Source organism: Dysidea avara, chromosome 5, assembly GCF_963678975.1.
Source record: "Dysidea avara chromosome 5, odDysAvar1.4, whole genome shotgun sequence".
Classification (NCBI taxonomy): Eukaryota; Metazoa; Porifera; class Demospongiae; order Dictyoceratida; family Dysideidae; genus Dysidea; species Dysidea avara.
In genome coordinates this window covers 24,946,503-24,966,650 of record NC_089276.1, presented here as the reverse complement: position 1 = coordinate 24,966,650, position 20,148 = coordinate 24,946,503, and the positions used below count along the sequence as shown (strand labels likewise).

The window sequence follows — 20,148 nt, the reverse complement described above, 5'->3', positions numbered from 1 at the left end:
CTGTATTAGAGTACGTATCTCAAGTCATTTGTGCTTGACCAAAAGGGGTGGTTTCAATCGATTATTACACTATAGTATGTTCACGTTGAGCTGAATCCTGAAAAACGGCTAAAAATTAAAAGTGGATTTTTTCTCAACAGAGTTAACATTCAGCCAACCAGATGATTATTGGTAACAGCAAAGGTGTCAACAACAGACACGTACGGTTTGGTTCCATTACAAGTTTGGGAAAGGGCTGTATTGGGCACTGTACTTATATGGCTTCCCAATAGGAAATGTATTGTGAAAATTTTGATTGACCGTAAATATTATGTCTAACATTTGAACAACAAGATTTTGAAATATTTTTAGCGGGTCAAGCAGTAAAATGAGCCAAATTTCAAGATAGTGTGTAATTGCATCCATGAGTTATTAAATGTTTTTGAGGGTTCAGCTCAACGTGAACATACTATAGAGTATCTTGAATCAGCCTACCAACTTGAAGGTGTGTGGTTACAAATACACTGTACAACTAGTGTAAAAGGGGTATGGTCATTGTGGTCTCAATCGATGATTGATAATACGTAGAATAAAGAATGGGCATGATCTTGTGACCTATCGTGGAGTACTGGTACCTCTGTACAGTAGCGTAGTCTAAGCACCTTAAATAATTTTGAGGCATCTATTGTGCTGCTTAATAAAGAAAGTGTTGATATGGAAAATTAATGCCTTGATATGCCATATGGTTTCGTTGGATGAAGAAGAAGACGAGCAGCCTGACTGAAGTTAAAAGAAAAGACAAGGTGCACAGGGCGTACACTCATCAGAACCCCAAAAGGCACCCACTGGTGAGTTTGTCATTGTGGCGTAAAATGGTGACCGTGTGCTGCTTCGTTTGGGCTCTAGGCTTGCGACTGTGGTCAGTGAGTGAGTGAGATGAAATTTCAAGTTTTGACGATTTAAAAAAAAAATTCTATATCCAGCCGCCAGTAAGCATTTTCTTGTTTTTAATGTTACATATGATGTTAGATGGACTACTGTATATTATTCCGTAAAGGTGATTTTCGCCGCATAAGAAGTTTCTAAGTTAAAGGCGGTATTTTTGGTGGTGTGCATCACTTTTGATGCAAACCATACTGTTTGATATCTACTTGATACTGTGTTACTGTGTGTTCTTCATTACACAGATGTACAGCGCAACCATTAGTGCGTTCCATATTTGAACAAGGAATGGCAACATGTTTTGCTTATGGGCAAACAGGCAGTGGCAAAACCCACGTAAGTTTACAGTAATACCAATATCTCGACTATTAATACACTTGCAACTCTTGGTAATACTATAATGCCACAGTTGCTTTTTATATACTATAAAAACAATAACAGGTGTAGGTTCTATTAGAGTAGTTCAACAACGCTCTATATAAATTGATGGGCTTCATTTATCCGAACAAATTCGCTTATCTGAACACTTTGTTATTCAGCTGACACACAGGTGTTCAGATACTGTAATGGAAGTCCTACTGTATCATAAAGTATGATAGTACTATATCATACAATATGATAGTACTGTGTAGTAGGGACAACAAAAGAGTAGGCGTGGCCCATGAATAAACATCACACATAAATCAGCCTCACTTTCCCCTGACGACGATGAGGCAGTATTGGTTAGGCAAAACTAAGACCAAACAAGCCTTCAGATCGACCTGAAATGCTTTCAACAAGTTTTAAAATAAAATTGTTGAATGGAATTTTCTACTGACTCCCTGAGTAACTGACTGATGCCTTCAGACAAGCATAACTCTATAACAGCTAAGCTAAGACTACAGGATTGATTTTTTCACTGTTTGACATCACTTCGGCCTAAGAGGTGCCTTTTGGCATACCGCAGTGTGTACAATACATTTTTCATGGACTTACCAGTGTCCTCCTTTGTGTCCCATTTATCTTTGCTGACAGCGAAAAGTGTCAATTTGGCGGTAGCACGTGATGGCTTCCTTTCATAACAGAAATCGTACAGGTATGTATTTTTCATAGTGGCTACTTTGGTTGCAGAGGTGCCTTTCGAGCAGTTCGTGATTTGTAATGCTGTGTAACAGGTTGAACATCGCTGACAACGAAGCGCAATGGATACTTCACTTTTCAGATGATAAGTGATATAACTGGGGCACATGGGGCCATTTCTTTCTTTGATGCGGTATTTATGGGTTCACCAGTCATAATGCTTATTTACAAAAAAGTTAACAAACAAGTACACAAAAAATTGAAAATTTCAACTAGAGTAGGGACCATAGCACATTGATAATAAGTACTGAAACAAGCTGGAGTAGTGCGTGATACTAAATCACAGTAAAACAGTAAGAAGTGTTATATTCTCAAGATACCATAATGGAAATGCACAGTAGGGATATACCTGTAACACTTCTTATTGTTTTACTGTGATTTAATATCGTGCACTACTCCAGCTTGTTTCAGTACTTTTTATTGATGTGTTATGGTCCATATTGTAATTAAAAATTCCAATTTTTTTTGTGTACTTGTTATTATGTACTTAGTTGCTTACAGCTGTATGTACACTTACAGCTGTATTTTATGTTCTTACAACATTTTCCAGACAATGGGAGGTACCTTTAGTGGAAAAGACCAAGATTGCACTGCTGGAATATATGGCTTGGCAGGTACTCAGATAGTTAATAATACTGCGTGATCAACCATCTTCATAGCTGCTGATGTATTTGACTTACTTTCCAGTCCAAAATATGTAAGGAAAGATCTTGTGGTTTGCTCCAGTTACTTTGAGATATACAGTGGAAAGGTATGCATGCACTTCCTTAATTCTGTATACAGGTATGTGTGTTTGAATGTGTATTTGAAAGGGAGTACAGTTATATACACTGTACCAGGGGTGTAGGAAGCATGGGTTCCCAAGCACCCATAAATATTTCTAACTACATGTATGCAGAATCTAAATCACCAAGACAGTATCATCCTTCCTTTTCTAACTTACCATCTGTCTTGATCTGGCTTCAACCATAGTCCATAGATTTAAGCAAAGGTGCGATACAAGTACATTAAAATAATAGAATACAACAGGTCCACTCATCAAAGATCGAGATACTCTAATAGAGCAGTCATATACCCTAATAAAACAGTCAAGAGAGTAATTATTCTAAACAGAGTTGCTAATCAGTATCATTTTTAATGAAATTCTTTGGAGATGAAAATCAAATTGATCTTACAGTAGTAGCTAGTAGTGCACCCATAAGTTAAATATCTTCCTACATCCCTGTATACCTTTGAATTTCTTGTAATTGTTGTCAACACATACTGTATGGATCTAGACATCATGCACATACATTATTAATGCAGTATTTTACACTGTATTATTATCTTGATGATTTTATGAATACAGTAGGACTGAATGCATGCTGTGTACTCTCTGACTATTAGGTATTTGATCTGCTAAACAGTAAGAAAAAGCTTCAAATTCTTGAAGATGCAAAGCAACAAGTCCAGGTATTTATTGATATTATTGTAGTATGGTGGATGTGCAGATCAAAGGCTCCTTAGGCCACACTGTCTGGCCACTAATTAGTTCAAAGGTGTTACAGATTTAAAACCACACACCACACCAACTCACAATTCAATTTACTGTACATACGATATGGTGCAAGCAATACAGTTTTACTGTACAAGGAATAATTACCATACAAAAAGTACAATGTACAATGACTGGGGTCATTGATACATCATGCATGCACAGGTGCTTGTTTCTTGTGAAACTCTATACCAATGGTGTTCTTTATCCTTCCATGTTACAAATAGGCACCTTTGATATGTGCACACTCCTTACCGCAAAACAGTTGATACAGGGTGTACCGTAAGCGTAGAAATTTTCGTGGTGTATAAATTTTCGTGGTTTGCAGCTGAGCCACGAAAATTAATCTATTTAGAAACTCATGTCTCAACTCGAGCAGAGCTACAGTACATTGCGCTACGTACGACCTGCCGACGACACGTGCACCTGTTCACCACGTGAATAGATACTGATGGCCTTGTTCAAGTATCTAAGACCCGTTTCCTCTGATTCCAGCATGCAAGATTCTTTTGTGGTGAGTCAACCCTACAAAATGGTTTGCTTAGTCCCAGATAAGTATGCCAGCGTAAATGGAGTAGCCAACCAAAGCTTAATGTTGGCTAAGCTGTAGCTAAACCTTAAATGCAACCTTAAAATTATCACGAATTTTACTTGCCGCGGCTCTTCAAGAAAATAAATTGGCCCATCAAGATTAAATCACGAGAATTATACCCACGAAATTTAATACACTTGCAAACCTGTCTTTTTGGCAATTAAACCATGAAAATTTTACCCACGAAATTTAATACGCTTACGGTATATCACATTTGTATCTGTAAACATTATGCCCAAGAGTTGCGGGCTTAATGTGGTGGAGTGTTTACAAATCAGATACAAACCTTATGAGTGTGTTACAACTATAACTTTTTTTTACACATCTGCTAATTTATATGCAAACATGTTGAAATATGTTATTCTAATAAACTGATGGTGATCAAAAATGCTATCATGTTCATTTGAGGCTGTTTTTTAAGTGCAAAAATTTACGAAGCCATATGATTTCTTACTGATCTGTACTTATTAATTTAAGTACTACCGTACTTAATAATATTGTTGTATATTTCTATACCTAAAAGTTTTTGTATGCATTAATGTTTATATGATTATGCACACTTTCACGGTTGAAAGTATTTTCCAGTTACAATGTTTGCTGTAATATAGGTGGTTGGTCTTACTGAACATCCAGTCACTAATGTGGAAGCTGTTCATAAACTTATCAAAACTGGGAATGCTACCAGGTTAGGCGTGGTGTGCATAAACTTTTACTATGATTGACATTGATGTCTTGTTAATATTTAGAACATCAGGTACAACATCAGCTAACCAGAATTCTTCGCGATCACATGCTGTCTTTCAGCTAATACTAAGGAAAAGGTAATGAGCTATACATACAAGAGTGATACACTTTCTATCAAAGCAATGTATTCAATACATGTACAGTATATACATGTACATGCATGTGATATGATAGCATTGGCTGAATTTACAGTAAAACTCTTGCTGTATGCTACAACTCATTTTTCCTTGGGGCCTTTTCCATGATTAACTGCAAGTAATGTGAATGATTTAGGTCTATAAACTACAGTATATCACTACAGTGTACAGTATGTATTTGTTTTGGCTTAAAGGACATTTTGCAGACACTTGCACTGTGTGCATTCAACCAATGAACATACCAGTATGCATAGTGTGTATAACTATGTGTCACCTTTCTATTGCCATTAGATCTTCACAGAAGCTACATGGAAAATTTTCTCTTATTGATTTAGCAGGTAGACTTTATTCATCATTTCACCCTGTATGTCCAGTGTGTATCTAACATAGGAAATGAGAGGGGAGCAGATACAATGGCAGCAGCGAGACAAACTAGAATGGAAGGTGCTGAAATTAACAAGAGTCTACTGGCATTAAAAGTATACATATATATACAGTATATGCATCATGTTTCTTTGCACATGTGATAATTCATGTACATGTATATGGCTTAATTGTAGTAAAAGTGGATGGCTTACCAGCTGCAGTTCATATTATTAAGATGCCCTAATAGAACATCCACCTGATATATAATCATTTTGGTGTTTGGTTAAAATTAATGTTCATAAGTATGATACAGTACAATTGTACTGTAATTGTAGATCTAATCCAAAACAGCCAAGCTGTAAGAAACGTGTGCGGCCCTCAGAAAGGCTATGGTGAAAAAAGATGTGAAATCCAAGGTGGCAGCCAAGAAATGGCTGTGATGGTAGGTTAATGGTAAAAAATTTAATAATGACAATTCAGGTAAATTTTGTGAAGCGGCACAAAAATTCACCTGAATTGTCGTTATTAAAATTTTTACCATTAACCTACCATCACAGCCATTTCTTGGCCGCCACCTTGGATTTCACATCTTTTTTCACCATAGCCTTTCTGAGGGCCGCACACGTTTTTTACAGCTTGGCTGTTTTGGATTAGATTTCATTTCTTTTTGTATTTGTATACCCCAAAGCCGGCCTATGGCCAGCTTTGGGACTTTTTTAACCTATGTTTTTTTTCTTTACTACAGGAAGACGAAAAGATGAAGTAGATGTACTTTAAATATTTTATCAGTAAATGTACAAATTATATATATAATACATATGTGATCGGATTTGCGAAAAGGGGTCTTCCACACACATCCAATTTGCCAACTTTGACAATTGATAACTTCAGATTGGAAAGAGCTATTGCCTTGAAATTTGGACAGTGGTGATTTCTTTGCAGCTGAACTCTCTACATGATAGTTTCTTTGTAGCTGAACTCTCTACAAGGTAATTTCTTCTAGCTGATCTCTCTACAGGGAGATTTTTTGTAGCTGAACTGTCTACAAGGTAACTTCTTCTAGCTGATCTCTCTACAGGGTGATTTGTTTGTAGCTGAATTCTTTATAGGTGATTTGTTTGCAGCTGAGCTCTTTACAGAATGGTTTCTTTGTAGCTGAACTCTCTACAAAGTAACTTCTTCTAACTGATCTTTCTACAGGGTGATTTGTTTGTAGCTGAACTATCTACAAAGTAACTTCTTCTAGCTGATCTCTCTACAGGGAGATTTGTTTGTAGCTGAACTCTCTACAGGTGATTTGTATGTAGCTGAATTCTGTACAGGTGATTTGTTTGTAGCTGAATTCTGTACAGGTGGTTTCTTTGTAGCTGAACTCTCTAAAAGGTAACTTCTTCTAACTGATCTTTCTACAGGGCAATTTGTTTCTGGCAGAATTTTCTACAGGGTGATTTCTTTGCAGCTGAACTCTCTACATGATGGTTTCTTTGTAGCTGAACACTCTACAAGGTAATTTCTTCTAACTGATCTCTCTACAGGGTGATTTGTTTGTAGCTAAACTATCTACAAGGTAACTTCTTTTAGCTGATCTCTCTACAGGATGATTTATTCGTAGCTGAATTCTGTACAGGTGATTTGTTTGCAGCTGAGCTCTTTACAGAATGGTTTCTTTGTAGCTGAACTCTCTACAAGGTAACTTTTCTAACTGATGTCTCTACAAGGTAGCTAGTTTGTAGCTGAACTCTCTACATGGTGGTTTCTTTGTATGTAACAGAACTTTCTACAAGGTGACTTCTTCTAGCTGATCTTTCAATAGGGTGATTTGTTTGTAGCTTCACTCTCTACAAGGTAACTTCTTCTAGCTGATCTCTCTACAGGGAGATTTGTTTGTAACTGAACTTTCTAAATGATGGTTTCTTTGTAGCTGAACTCTCTACAAGTTAACTTCTTCTAGCTGATCTCTCTGCTGGGTGATTTGTTTGTAGCTGAATTCTGTACAGGTGATTTGTTTGCAGCTGAGCTCTTTACAGAATGGTTTCTTTGTAGCTGAACTCTCTACAAGGTAACTTCTTCTAACTGATCTTTCTACAGGGCAATTTGTTTCTGGCAGAATTTTCTACAGGGTGGTTTCTTTGCAGCTGAACTCTCTACATGGTGTTTTCTTTGTAGCTGAACTCTCTACAAGGTAACTTCTTCTAGCTGATCTCTCTACAGGGTGACTTGTTCGTAGCTGAACGATCTACAAGGTAACTTCTTATAGCTGATCTCTCTACAGGGAGATTTGTTTGTAGCTGAACTCTCTACAGGTGATTTGTTTGAAGCTGAACTCTCTAAATGATGGTTTCTTTGTAGCTGAACTCTCTACAAGTTAACTTCTTCTAGCTGATCTCTCTACATGGTGATTTGTTTGTAGCTGAACTATCTACAAGGTAACTTCTTCTAACTGATCTTTCTACAGGGCAATTTGTTCGTGGCAGAATTTTATACAGGGTGATTTCTTTGCAGCTGAACTCTCTACATGGTGGTTTCTTTGTTGCTGAACTCTCTACAAGGTAACTTCTTCTAGCTGATCTCTCTACAGGGTGATTTGTTTGTAGCTGAACGATCTACAAGGTAACTTCTTCTAGCTGATCTCTCTACAGTGAGATTTTTTTGTAGTTGAACTCTCTACAGGTGATTTGTTTGAAGCTGAACTCTCTAAATGATGGTTTCTTTGTAGCTGAACTCTCTACAAGTTAACTTCTTCTAGCTGATCTCTCTACATGGTGATTTGTTTGTAGCTGAATTCTGTATAGGTGATTTGTTTGCAGCTGAGCTCTTTAAATAATGGTTTCTTTGTAGCTGAACTTTCTCAAGGTAACTTCTTCTAGCTGATGTCTTTACAGGGTCACTAGTTTGTAGCTGAATTCTCTACATGGTGGTTTCTTTGTAACTGAACTCTCTACAAGGTAACTTTTTCTAGCTCATCTTTCTACAGGGTGATTTATTTGTAGCTGAATTCTGTACAGGTGGTTTGTTTGCAGCTGAGCTCTTTAAAGAATGGTTTGTTTGTAGCTGAACTCTCTACAAGGTAACTTCTTCTAGCTGATGTCTCGACAAGGTCACTAGTTTGTAGCTGAGCTCTCTACATGGTGGTTTTTTTGTAACTGAACTCTCTACAAGGTGACCTCTTCTAGCTGATCTTTCTACAGGGTGATTTGTTTGAAGCTGAACTCTCTACAAGGTAACTTCTTCTAGCTGATCTCTCTACAGGGAGATTTGTTTGTAGCTGAACTCTCTATAATGTGATTTGTTTGTAGTTGATCTCTCTGCAGGTTGATTTGTTTTAGCTGAACTCTCTACAGGCTGATTTGTTTGTAGCCGATCTCTCTACAGGGTAATTTGTTTGTAGCTGAACTCTCTACAAGTTGATTTGTGTGTAGCTGATCTCTCTGCAGGTTGATTTGTTTGTAGCCGATCTCTCTACAGGGCAATTTGTTTGTAGCTGATCTCTCTACAGGGTGATTTTTTTGTAGCTGACCTCTCTTCAGGGTGATTTGTTTCTAGCTGATCTCTCTACAGGGTGATTTTTTGTAGCTGACCTCTCTTCAGGGTGATTTGTTTCTAGCTGATTGCTCTACAGGTTGATTTGTTTGTAGATGAACTCTCTACAGGGTAATTTGCTTGTAGCTGAACTCCTTACTTTGTGTCTAGTTTGTAGCTGATCTCTCTACAGGGTGATTTGTTTGTAGCTGAACTCCTTACATTGTGTGTAGTTTCTAGCTGATCTCTCTACAGGGTGATTTGTTTGTAGCTGATCTGTCTACAAGTTGATTTGTGTGTATATAGATGATCTCTCTGCAGGTTGATTTTGTTTGTAGCCGATCTCTCTACAGGTAATCTGTTTGTAGCTGAACTCTCTATAAGGTGATTTGTTTGTAGCTGATCTCTCTGCAGATTGATTTGTTTTAGCTGAACTCTCTACAGGGTGATTAGCTGATCTCTCTGCAGGTTGATTTGTTTTAGCTGAACTCTCTACAGGGTGATTGCTTGTAGCTGAACTCCTTACATTGTGTCTAGTTTCTAGCTGATGTCTCTACAGGGTGATTTTTTGTAGCTGAACTCTCTTCAGGGTGATTTGTTTCTAGCTGATCTCTCTACAGGTAGATTTGTGTTGATTTGTTCATTGCTGATCGCTCTAAAGGTAATTGATTTGTTGCAGTTGAACACCCTGCAAAGTGTTTTGTTTGTAGCTGATCACTCTAAAGGGTAATTTGTTTGTAGCTGAACTCTCTCCACAGTGACTTGTGTGTAGCAGAATTCTGTGTAACTGAATTTTCTAGAGAGTGACTTAATTGTAGCTGAATTCTCTACACAGTGCATGACTTGTTTATAGCTGAACTTTCTTCAGTGTGACTTGTAATGTTCTGAATCTCTATAGTGGTATATTTGCTTAACTCTCCACATGGTGACTGTCTTCTTGCTGAACTGTCTATAAGATTAACTGTTTGCAGCTGAACTCCCTACAGAATAACTTGTGATGTAATAAAATTCTATAATGGAGTAAATAGATTAGCCGAATGCTCTATTAGGGTGACTGTTCTATTAGATTATCTCAATCTCGCATTTGCTACACGGAGTTGGCTTTCGAATCATAACTCAGTGGTTTGTAATCTGATTCTTCTGTACTACTACAAGGACTTTCTATGAAGATTATTCCAGCTATACACCGATTTTCAGCTCATTGCTCTAAGCGGTTTGCCTAGTAGGCGTGAAAACTAATACTTTTTTATTCATAAAAATCGATCGCGTAATTGTGACACAGGTTGGGTTTTGTGTCATATCTCCGTGGTCTTTATCTCGATTCCTTTCAAACCATCAAAAGGCACTCCTACGATGGTTACTCCATCTACATAGCAATTTTCAACTCATTCCATGAAGCGGTTTACCCTGTAGGCGTGACAACAAATCGATCTTGTTTTACGCGAATAATCGGTCATAACTCCTGAACCATTCATCGGATTTGTACCAAAGTTGATGCTAGGATTCGCCTTTGGACTCCCTTTCTGTGTGCCAAATTTCAAGGCGATCGGAGTACGCGTTTGCTTGTTATAGCAATTTTTGCAAGTGTGCGTAAAGACGAAGAAAAAAAAAACGAAGAAAAAAAAACGAAACTTTGGCAGCTCGTATCTCGGAAATGGCTGGAGCGATTTCCTTCAAATTTGGAATGTAGACTCCCTTGGCTGGCGGGCAACTGTGTAGCAAATTTGGTTCCAATCAGATAAGTGATCATCGAGATACAAAGGTGTGAAAATGACGTTTTCGTTCTTCCTGTCAATATACTCACGGTGTGGCGCGCCGGCTTCTTGGGCCGCACGACACACTACCGTGTGTCTTGATTAGAAGTTTTAAGGGATATTCATTACTTGTAAAAATTCACTTACATGTAACTGGACAGAATTTAAGTGCAAGACTGTTTGTATCTGTGTATTATCAATTATTACTGCACTTTTGTTTAAGGAATGCATCCGAGCATTAGGAAGAAAAGGCCATCTACCATTTCGGGCTAGTAAATTAACTCAAGTAAGTGCACTAAATTAATGTGCTTGGATATGCATACAGTATATGTATACTACTATTGACTATTTACAGACTTACCTATGTAGCTAAAATATAAAGGGTGATCATATAGTACGTAGATCAAGGTGAAATTGACGTAGAAACTATGCAACCCTTAGGATTAAATTTCTGGCTTATGATGCAGCCTATCCTGATAGTACAGGGGTGTACCATCACCCTAGAGTGTACAAATGTGTAACACCAACAGCAGTTTGCTGGTGTCATACCTTGATACTAACTGTACTAATTTTACCATGTATATTTGTTCATGTACACAATCATGTTCTATTGCTGCAGGTTCTAAGGGACTCTTTTATTGGAGACAAAGCAAGGACATGTATGGTATGTATACAATGATGCTGCTTTTACAGTAGGTGTCTTAGTATTAACATATGCAGTCAGATATCCAGACATGAGTATGTTGTCTTGATCCCCTTTATGATTAACCACACTTTTACCATTATAGATTGCAATGATCTCACCTGGATTCAGTTGTTGTGAGCACACACTTAACACACTTCGATATGCTGACAGGTAACTTAACTTCAGTCTCACTTTTGAAGATATACACTTATACATTCTTATAGAGTAAAGGAGTTGGGACATTCAAATAAACAGCCTTCTACTGGGAATGATGTTCCGACAGAGGCTAGAACTGCAGATGATGATAATTCAGCTGATGATATTCCACCAGGAAGTACTGATCTACAACTCCTTCATCAAAATGTTGTAAGTACAGTATAGTGCACTATATATTACGTTACTGAATTAGTTCATATCATTGTTTGTGTACACAGGATGATGCCAATTCATCTGCTGAATTGTTAACATTTCATGAGGCAGTTAATAATCTGGTGGAAGCAGAGGAGTTACTTGTAGACCACCATAAATCATTTATACAGGTATATAAAAAGCTACCAACATGATGTAGTGTGCATACGTAAATTAATGTTGGTGTGTAGGAAGCCAAAGGGCTTTTAGATGAACAAGAAAAACTACTCTGTTATGTAGATGGTATTGATTATGATATAGGAAGTAAGTTTTGCTATGATACAGTATGTGTGTTCCCCTTATCAGTACTGGTTCTATAATTTTAGATTACGCTCAAGCTCTTAAGAAAATTATTGGTCAGAAATTTGAGAGTCTCATGAAGTTAGAAGGTATGTTCATGCCATACGTGTATCATACAATGGTGTATGTAGGACCCTCAAAACCTTATTTAGTAAAGAATGCTGGTGTGTGCCTCCTCCTCCCAACTGGTGTGTGATACATCAATAGAGGGGTTGCACGCGTGAGTGATGCGTTATGACGTATTCTCGTAAAATGCTTGACAACCGTTGCTTGTCAGACATTTGTGAGGTATGTGAGTGAAGGCTACAGCCAATCTCAAGGGTTCAGTGTAGAATGGAACACGTTCGCTAGGTTAGTCACTAGGATAGCCGTCGTCAAAATTGTACAAAGTGTTGGTGTTCACGACTAATCGATGAAAAATTGATATTACGCTTGTCCAACTTATATAGTACTAGTATTTACTGTTTGTTTCTAACCTTATCCTAGCTTTTGACAGAGATTCTCTTATTTGGTAAAACGTGGTGACCAAGTAAGTGCATTCACCCCATTGCGTGCCATTGAAAAGTAAACCTCACAAATGTCAGACTAGCAACGGTGGTTAAGCATTTTTATAATTCATGCCACAATAATTTTCGCATGCAAACCCTCTATTGTGTTATGCAGGATTATAGATGTATTGCAGTGACTTTGCATGGTCATTGTGTGTATACTACAGTATATTGCATCAAATTCTGGCCAGTCTAGTATAAATGTGTGGTTCCGTTTAGTGGCAGGGGGTAAGCAGAAAATAAATGCTGGGTTTTTCCAGGTCTCAAATCATAGGTGTAGGAAGCAGGGGGAAGGGGGCAATAACTTGTCTAGCTATTTCAAATCATTTCCTAAGTGCTCAACTGTCTACTTACCATCAACGTTTCAGATTACTCTATGTAATTCACCTTTCTATTAAAATCAGTAATCCATGAAGACTTTATGACACTATCAGCTTGCACAGTGACTCCTCAGCAACACTTCAGATTGATGATTGTAATAAGCACTTCAAAAATTAATTTTCATATTATTTGTGACTGACATGCAAGTAAATTAATGCACTGTTGGAATGTTTCAAACATGTTTTTACTACTAACAATACTCTGAAATTTAATCCCAGAGCATAGTTTTCAAAAAAATTCCTGAGAGGCATATCCACCAGTTTAGCATGTTTTGCATGCTCAGCTTTTATTTTTGCTTACCATCGTCTGGCCCCCTAACCACGAGGTGCTTGCTACGCCTATGCTAATGATAGCCTAGTGCAGTCATACTTTCTGACAATTCTGTGCAGTGTCTTGAAGGGTGAAGTGAAGAGTTTTTTTTATAGACTTCTTTTTATGCTTGTAAAGTATGAAAACATCAAAGACAGTACAACACTTGATTCTAAAGTACATGGTTGCTAAACCTACATACATGTATAAACGCTGGTCTTGTATAGCAGCCAGGATGTAAAGCTGTTTAAAAAGAAGCACCCAGGCCATATATGTTAATGCTTCTGTGGTTGCTTCTTGTTGAGTTAACTGTTTAAAAGACATTGCCTATAATGATGTTATTATAGACGCTAAGAGTTAACTATTGTATTCATACTGCTATACTGTAACTTGTCCCAATATTTTGATAACCAGATGACGGTTTGCTGTAAATGATACTGTACAGTACTTATTGAAGTAACAATTTGGTCCAAGTACTGCTCATTACACTTCAATGTACAAGTGTTACAGGTGTATGTAAATCAGTGAAACTCAGTGAAACCTCATTAATAGGGCCACCTCTGGGACCAGAAAGGTATCCTTATTTTATACAGTGGAACCTCAGTTATCCAGATTCTTGGTTAACCGAATTACAGAAACGATTGACTGTTCTATTAGGGTAGTTGAAATTTATTACCAATTTTTAAGGCTACTGAATTTATCCACAGTTTCAACTTTTCAGACTTATAGACCACCCCTGATCCAGATAACTGAGGTTCCACTGTAAGTACATGCATCTTAGCTGGTGTTTGGGACCTAATACAGGTGGCCACTATGTAAGTGAGGTTTCACTGTATAAAAAGATAATGTTGATTGTGTATCACCATATCACACATCATTACACTTAATACACATACACCCAGAATTATGGAGAAGAGGGTTTCTTACTCCCACGTGGTCATGTAGCACTTTTTTTTGCTATTATAAAATAGTGCAAAAGTTATACAGAAGACTTTTTGCACTTAAGATTTATACAGATCTGGCTTTAACCTTAGTACTAACCAAACTTTCCAAACATTAATTGTGGTTTGTGACATTCGAGGAGCTAATAATGATGTACTGTATATGTGATCAGATTTGAGAAAAGGGGAGTATGGAAAACCCGGAACAACCCAGATCAGCCGGAACAGCGTTATTTTTGCGATTGGAGTCATGTGCAAGCACTAGTATGCAAGATTATTAATACTACACAGAAGAATTTGTCTGCTAATATGCTCTATAGTATTTATATAATCCTTACTTGAAGCAAATCTGCAGGATGTGAGATAAATCAACAGAAAAATGAGCGTTAATTAGGATTAGTGCACGTAACTGTGCATCCTAAACCAACCCAGCTATCTCAGCTACACTCCATACCCTTAACTAATAACCAAATGATTTGAAAGATAATGCAACTTCTAGCTAGTACTGTGCTAAGTCGCTACAATCCATTTTTGTACTGAAGAATGCCTCTAATAAATTTGGTCACTGACCACCAGTAGGCCAGCTGGCTTGTGTTAAAGTGTAGCAAACTATGTCTTGGGATTGTAGCGATTGTGTAGTTAGGAATGCTTAGATGAAATTTTTGCTGAGAAAGATGGTTTTCAGATAAATGATTGAATGCGTATTCCAATTACACTATTCCTGAGGACATTTTGGCACGAAGACAGGTTAAACATTTCAGATCTAGATTGAAACAGTTTATTTTAATGTGATTGTTTTAATTCTGTACTTGTATTGTGTATGTTGCTCTGTTTTTGTAATTGTATTTTTGTAACTGTAAAGATTGTATGTAAGGATATCACCTTGTACAGGCACATGCCTTTTGTGTATCCCTTTAAACAATTTGATAATTATACAACCAAGTACTAAGAATAATACGAAATGCGGTTAAAATTACATCATTAATAATGAATGAATAAATAATAAATAATGTTTGAGAAAACTACGAGGCCTAGAGACATGAACTACAGTAAGTGGGGATAGATTCGCCTGTGAATGAAGGCACAACCATATAATAAGTACGCCTGTTCGTGCTGATGACTTTACCATACGTGTAATTCTATATAACGCCCAGCACCACACCCTTGTTTAATTACCTTCTGCGGAGAGGCCAGACACCACTTTACTTGGTAAACAACAACATTACAAGTATGTTTAAATGTTTGTAACTGTATTTTGTGTGAAGGATGTGCACTCCAGGCGTCATGCTGTGAACTGACAACCAGCTGATGACTAGTTGGGATACCAGCTGATGACCAGTTGGGATACCAGCTGATGACCAGTTGGGATACCAGCTGATGACCAGTTGGGATACCAGCTGATGACCAGTTGGGATACCAGCTGATGTGCTCATAAACAACCAGCTGGAACAACAAGGTAATGAGTAATGTAATGGTAGTTGTATTATACACCTTCATCTGGCTTGCTAGCGGCTGGAATTATTTTCCACTGGACTTATCTACTACTCTACTGTGAGTCTGTATAATAGCTAAACTAGAAGCCGATGCAGTGCTGCATATACAACAATGTGTAACTATCTCCTGCATGTTGTGCATGGCTGTATGCATAATATTATAGACTGTGATCACTGTGCCAATGCCACACCACTGATATACTGGCACATCACCTGTGGCCTCTAGTTACTGTTGTGCCATATTGGCTTGATTGGGATCAATTGTTAATTGTACCTTCACCATGTCCCTTGTTCTGCATAGCCTCACTTCACTGCTGAGTTATCTTGAGAGACACGTCACACCTACAATATATAGCTACTTTCAATATAGCTTGGTTTTTGTGTAGGTTGTGTTTTAGTATTGTGGTTTTCTGATGCCAGTTAAACTCCCTTGCCTGTGTACATATGCCTACGTATGTATCATTTCCACTGGTACACGCACACTGCTCTGAGTGCTGCCTATGGCACTGTTTATACTTGCCCAATGGGTAGGTTGCAACGTTGGTGTATGTACTTGGTTGTATGTGACGCGGTCCTAGTAATAATAATAATAATAATTAACGATCACTCTCATGTTAATTCGTGGTGTACCCTGCAGATTTGTTACAAATAAGAATAATAGCAATGTTGTAGAACATATTAGCAGACAAATTTCGTTCATTCCACTGTGGAGTCTTTATAATCTGGCATGCTAGTGCTTGCACGTGATTCCAATTGCAAAAATAACACTGTTCCATCTGATCCGGGTTGTTCCGGGTTTTCCATACTCCCTGCGAAAAGGGGTCTTCCACACACATCCAATTCACCAACTTTGACGATTAATAACTTTAGATAGGAAAAAGCTATTGACTTGAAATTTGGTCAGTAGTGAGCACCAACATACCTGTAGCTTAATGGATGGAGAAAATTTCAGGTTTATATGTTAGCTGAATACTAAGTTATGATTTACCAAGTTCATAGAATTGGATGTGTGTGGAAGACCCCTTTTCGCAAATCCAGTCACATATAGGTTCAATTGATGATGCATTATTGTTACAGAATTACTTAGCACACATACCCTGTGGGAGTACAATAATCTTCTCCATAATTGTAGAAAGATACTGTTTATTTATTTATTTTTAATACAGAACATGTTGACAAATTTCAAAAAAGTCTGGAGGAAGAAGAAATAGCCAGCAAGAAAGTGAAAAAGCTCCCTTTTGTTTAGGAAATGGATTATTTATGGAACTGGAAATAGAACATTTACAGATTACAACAAATTGTCTCCAAAGTATATCTATTGTAATATTGCACAAATTACGTATACAAATGTCAATGTATAAAGCACTGGTATACTTACATGTAAGTTAAACGCAACAGTAGAACACAAATATTTCTTGAAGCCTAACTTTGCTTGTGTAGAAGCAGTTCAATTACTTTGGTAAAGTCAAGTTTTATGGAAGAGTCTTTCGTCGGAAATAAAAGGAGAGGTCCAAAAGTCTGTGACAACATGTTTAGATCAAGCTTGTTAGTATTGCAGTATTGGAGCACATTTCTGAGATGATTCAACATGAAAATGATAACCTGAGTGTCACTCTCTTTCATACACCACAGAAGAGTCCAAATAGAGTCTCTAGACTGGTCACCTGAAAGAAGGTGTGCAATCATCTCTGGTTTAATATTGCTGAATACTGGATTGGGTAGAGCTTTTAACAAATCTTGAATCACGCAGCTGATGACGTGTACTTCTGTGTTGGTAAGTGTTTGTTCTAGGTTATCAGTACTTTCAATGAGCGTTTTAGCTTCAAGAATTCTTTCTTCAGACACTCGTTTGAAATACAGCCCATCTTCCTTAAGACCATGCTTTTCAATTGCTTCAACACATTTTTGTAAAATTTCAGGTATTTCTGAATTATCCAAAGCCTCAAATGGAGCATTGTATGCCTTCCCTGTTAGCTGAATGGTTCTGTTGTATCTGGGGAAAGTGTCTTCAAGGGATAGCAATTGGATATCTAATGTTAGCACACCAATAGATGCGATTTCAAGATTAAACTGCGTTGGAGAAGTCTGGCAGCCTGGTGGTGGCTTAGCAAAGCCAGAACCTATGATCCGCTCATCCATGCCCGGTTCACAAAGAGCGATTTCCAATTCAGTTGGTACGAGGTGCAAGTCAAGATAGAATATCTCATCAAAATCAATAGTGGATGATGTAGACTTTGCTTTAGTGGAAGCTTTCTTGCGATGGTCTATTAACACTGAACAAAACAAGCTACTTGGAGCAAAACTGCTTATGTCCAACAGGGTTTTAATTTTGATCATTACAGTCGTGCCACAAGAAACATTTTCAGTTGGGTCGTCTTGAGTAACCGTGACTGAACTACTGGAATCTGTTATTTTTGGGGGACTTGACTCATCAGCTGCTTTACCAATAAAGGTAGTGGTAGTGTCTTCCATATCTCTAATAGGATCGATGTGTGACATGGATTCTTCTTGCTTTTGCCAAAGAGACTTTTCAACAGAATACGTGTCGTCAGTGTTTGAAGAAACTTTCTTTTTTGATTTCTTGAACAATGAAAAGTCAACTTCATCAATTGCTGCCTCCTTGCCACTTTCATCCATGCTTTGATCAGATGTACTTGTAAACTGTTCAATACCACCACTTGCATCATGCATCTCACTCTTATCCTCAGCAGTATTGGAATCTTCCTGATCCCTGTCAAGTTCAGGATTACTGGTGTCCAAGTTTACAATAACTGCCTTTGGCGATGCATCTAGTCCAGTCATCTGTAGAATATCCTCTGACTTCTCAATTTCGTCATCCTTTGTATTGTGCACATCAACTACCATTACGCTACCTTCTGAATCCAATGATCGATATCCTTCTTCTAGTACTTGCGTTATGCTTAAAAGTTCTGAAGTATTACTCACTGAATCTTCAATAGTTATGGTTTCTTTTGTTTGTACAGTCTGAGAAGGTAACTCTGTGGTAATTTGCTCTGGCATTACATCTGTAGAACAGTGTTCCATAGAGGAGGGATGTTCCACAGGGGGTGCCGGGTGCCCTGTAGAAGACAGATGTGGTATAGATGAAGGATGTTCCATAAAAGAGGAATGCTCTGTAAAAGACAGATGCTCTGATGAGGATGTGGAATACTTTGCTGTTGGAGAAACTGTGACACTTTCAGATACTGGGGATGCTGCAAAATACTCGGGAGAAAGTGCTCTGGCTCTAGTTGACAAGCGCATGGAGCGACTTCGGACAAGTGAAAGAGAGGTTAACACTTTTACAGTTAGGACAAGCTTATCTATCATCTGCATCATCAGAACTACATCATTCAATGAGAAATCACTCACATCAACTTCATTTACTTTCAGAATTTCATCTCCAACTCTGAGAAAATCATTGGCTTCAATGTAGCTTCCCAAAATAAGACGTGATATGAATATTCCATCACGCCTGTCCCAGCCATCTCCCTGACGAATATAAAAACCCAAACTCTTTCCTGGAACCTTGCGAATTTCAATTTTTCGTATTAAATAGGAGTTGTTTGCATCAGCGAATTCCCTAATTCCTGCTATTCTCCTAAATGTTTCCATTTTCAATTCAATTGTAATATTTTTGCCTTTCCTAGTTGTGGCTCTGTGCTGCCACATATCATCGTCACTTGTAGGTATTTCTGTAAATTTTTGTCCAGGAATGATGCTTTTATCTCCTTCAATTGCTTTCAGTTGAGCCAACACAGCTGAAGGAAATTTTGCAAATCGATCCAAGTCAGGTTTGATGGTGCTGTCTGGTATAATTACACCTTCCTCACCTACCCAGCTGAGTACTCTTGCTGGAGCAGAAGGCAACTTCCTTCTCTTGCGTATTTCCACTGACATGTTTCTGTAGTAAGTTGACAAAGTAGTTACAACATGAGCTGCACACAAGTCAGTAGCTATTAGCTATTCAGCAACACCTCTTGAAAGATACTTCTGTGGACACGGTTTCAGAATATATCTGCATTCAAGTAGTACTTCATGACTGTGCGTAAACAAGTAGAAACTTAACTTAAAAGGGGCGTAACCGACAAGTCTTCTTGGCGGATGTAGTTTACGGGTGATTTGAAAACATCGGGTTGCTACCAGGTGGGTCTACGCACGTGACTTACACTTCCCAAACCGAAGACGAGTCAGCACCTTCTCCTTCGATTCTGTCAACCATGGCAACACCGGGAGATACGAAGCTACAGCTAAGCGCGGAGAAGCTGAAATCTGCTGATAAATTGACTGTGGTCAATGAAAACGGAGAAAACATTGAGTTTGGATCTCTTTACCAAGATACGAAGGCCATGATTATCTTTATCAGGGTATGACGTCGTGTGTTGGAATACTATTTT

At 37.9% G+C, this 20,148-nt stretch overlaps 2 protein-coding genes across 4 annotated transcripts in view; one reads left to right on the top strand and one right to left on the bottom strand.

The window, feature by feature from the left end:
• LOC136256668 (kinesin-like protein KIF2A) overlaps positions 1-17,128 on the top strand; it is a 25,955-nt gene extending 8,827 nt beyond the window's left edge. For all 3 annotated transcript variants that reach the window (XM_066049646.1, XM_066049647.1, XM_066049648.1), the window contains exons 14-29: positions 1,167-1,257; positions 2,591-2,654; positions 2,700-2,791; positions 3,427-3,492; positions 4,775-4,851; positions 4,913-4,987; positions 5,339-5,385; positions 5,438-5,526; positions 10,910-10,972; positions 11,306-11,350; positions 11,475-11,542; positions 11,596-11,737; positions 11,806-11,910; positions 11,971-12,043; positions 12,106-12,168; positions 16,918-17,128. In XM_066049646.1, the coding sequence (XP_065905718.1) occupies positions 1,167-1,257; positions 2,591-2,654; positions 2,700-2,791; positions 3,427-3,492; positions 4,775-4,851; positions 4,913-4,987; positions 5,339-5,385; positions 5,438-5,526; positions 10,910-10,972; positions 11,306-11,350; positions 11,475-11,542; positions 11,596-11,737; positions 11,806-11,910; positions 11,971-12,043; positions 12,106-12,168; positions 16,918-16,997 (1,240 nt within the window). In that variant the 3' untranslated portion in view covers positions 16,998-17,128. The remainder of the gene's footprint in view (positions 1-1,166; positions 1,258-2,590; positions 2,655-2,699; positions 2,792-3,426; positions 3,493-4,774; positions 4,852-4,912; positions 4,988-5,338; positions 5,386-5,437; positions 5,527-10,909; positions 10,973-11,305; positions 11,351-11,474; positions 11,543-11,595; positions 11,738-11,805; positions 11,911-11,970; positions 12,044-12,105; positions 12,169-16,917) is intronic.
• Positions 17,040-20,148, bottom strand: LOC136256667 (rho GTPase-activating protein syd-1-like). The gene has a single exon (XM_066049645.1). It carries the CDS (start codon positions 19,649-19,651, stop codon positions 17,174-17,176), a length of 2,478 nt encoding a protein of 825 aa, XP_065905717.1. The 5' UTR covers positions 19,652-20,148; the 3' UTR covers positions 17,040-17,173.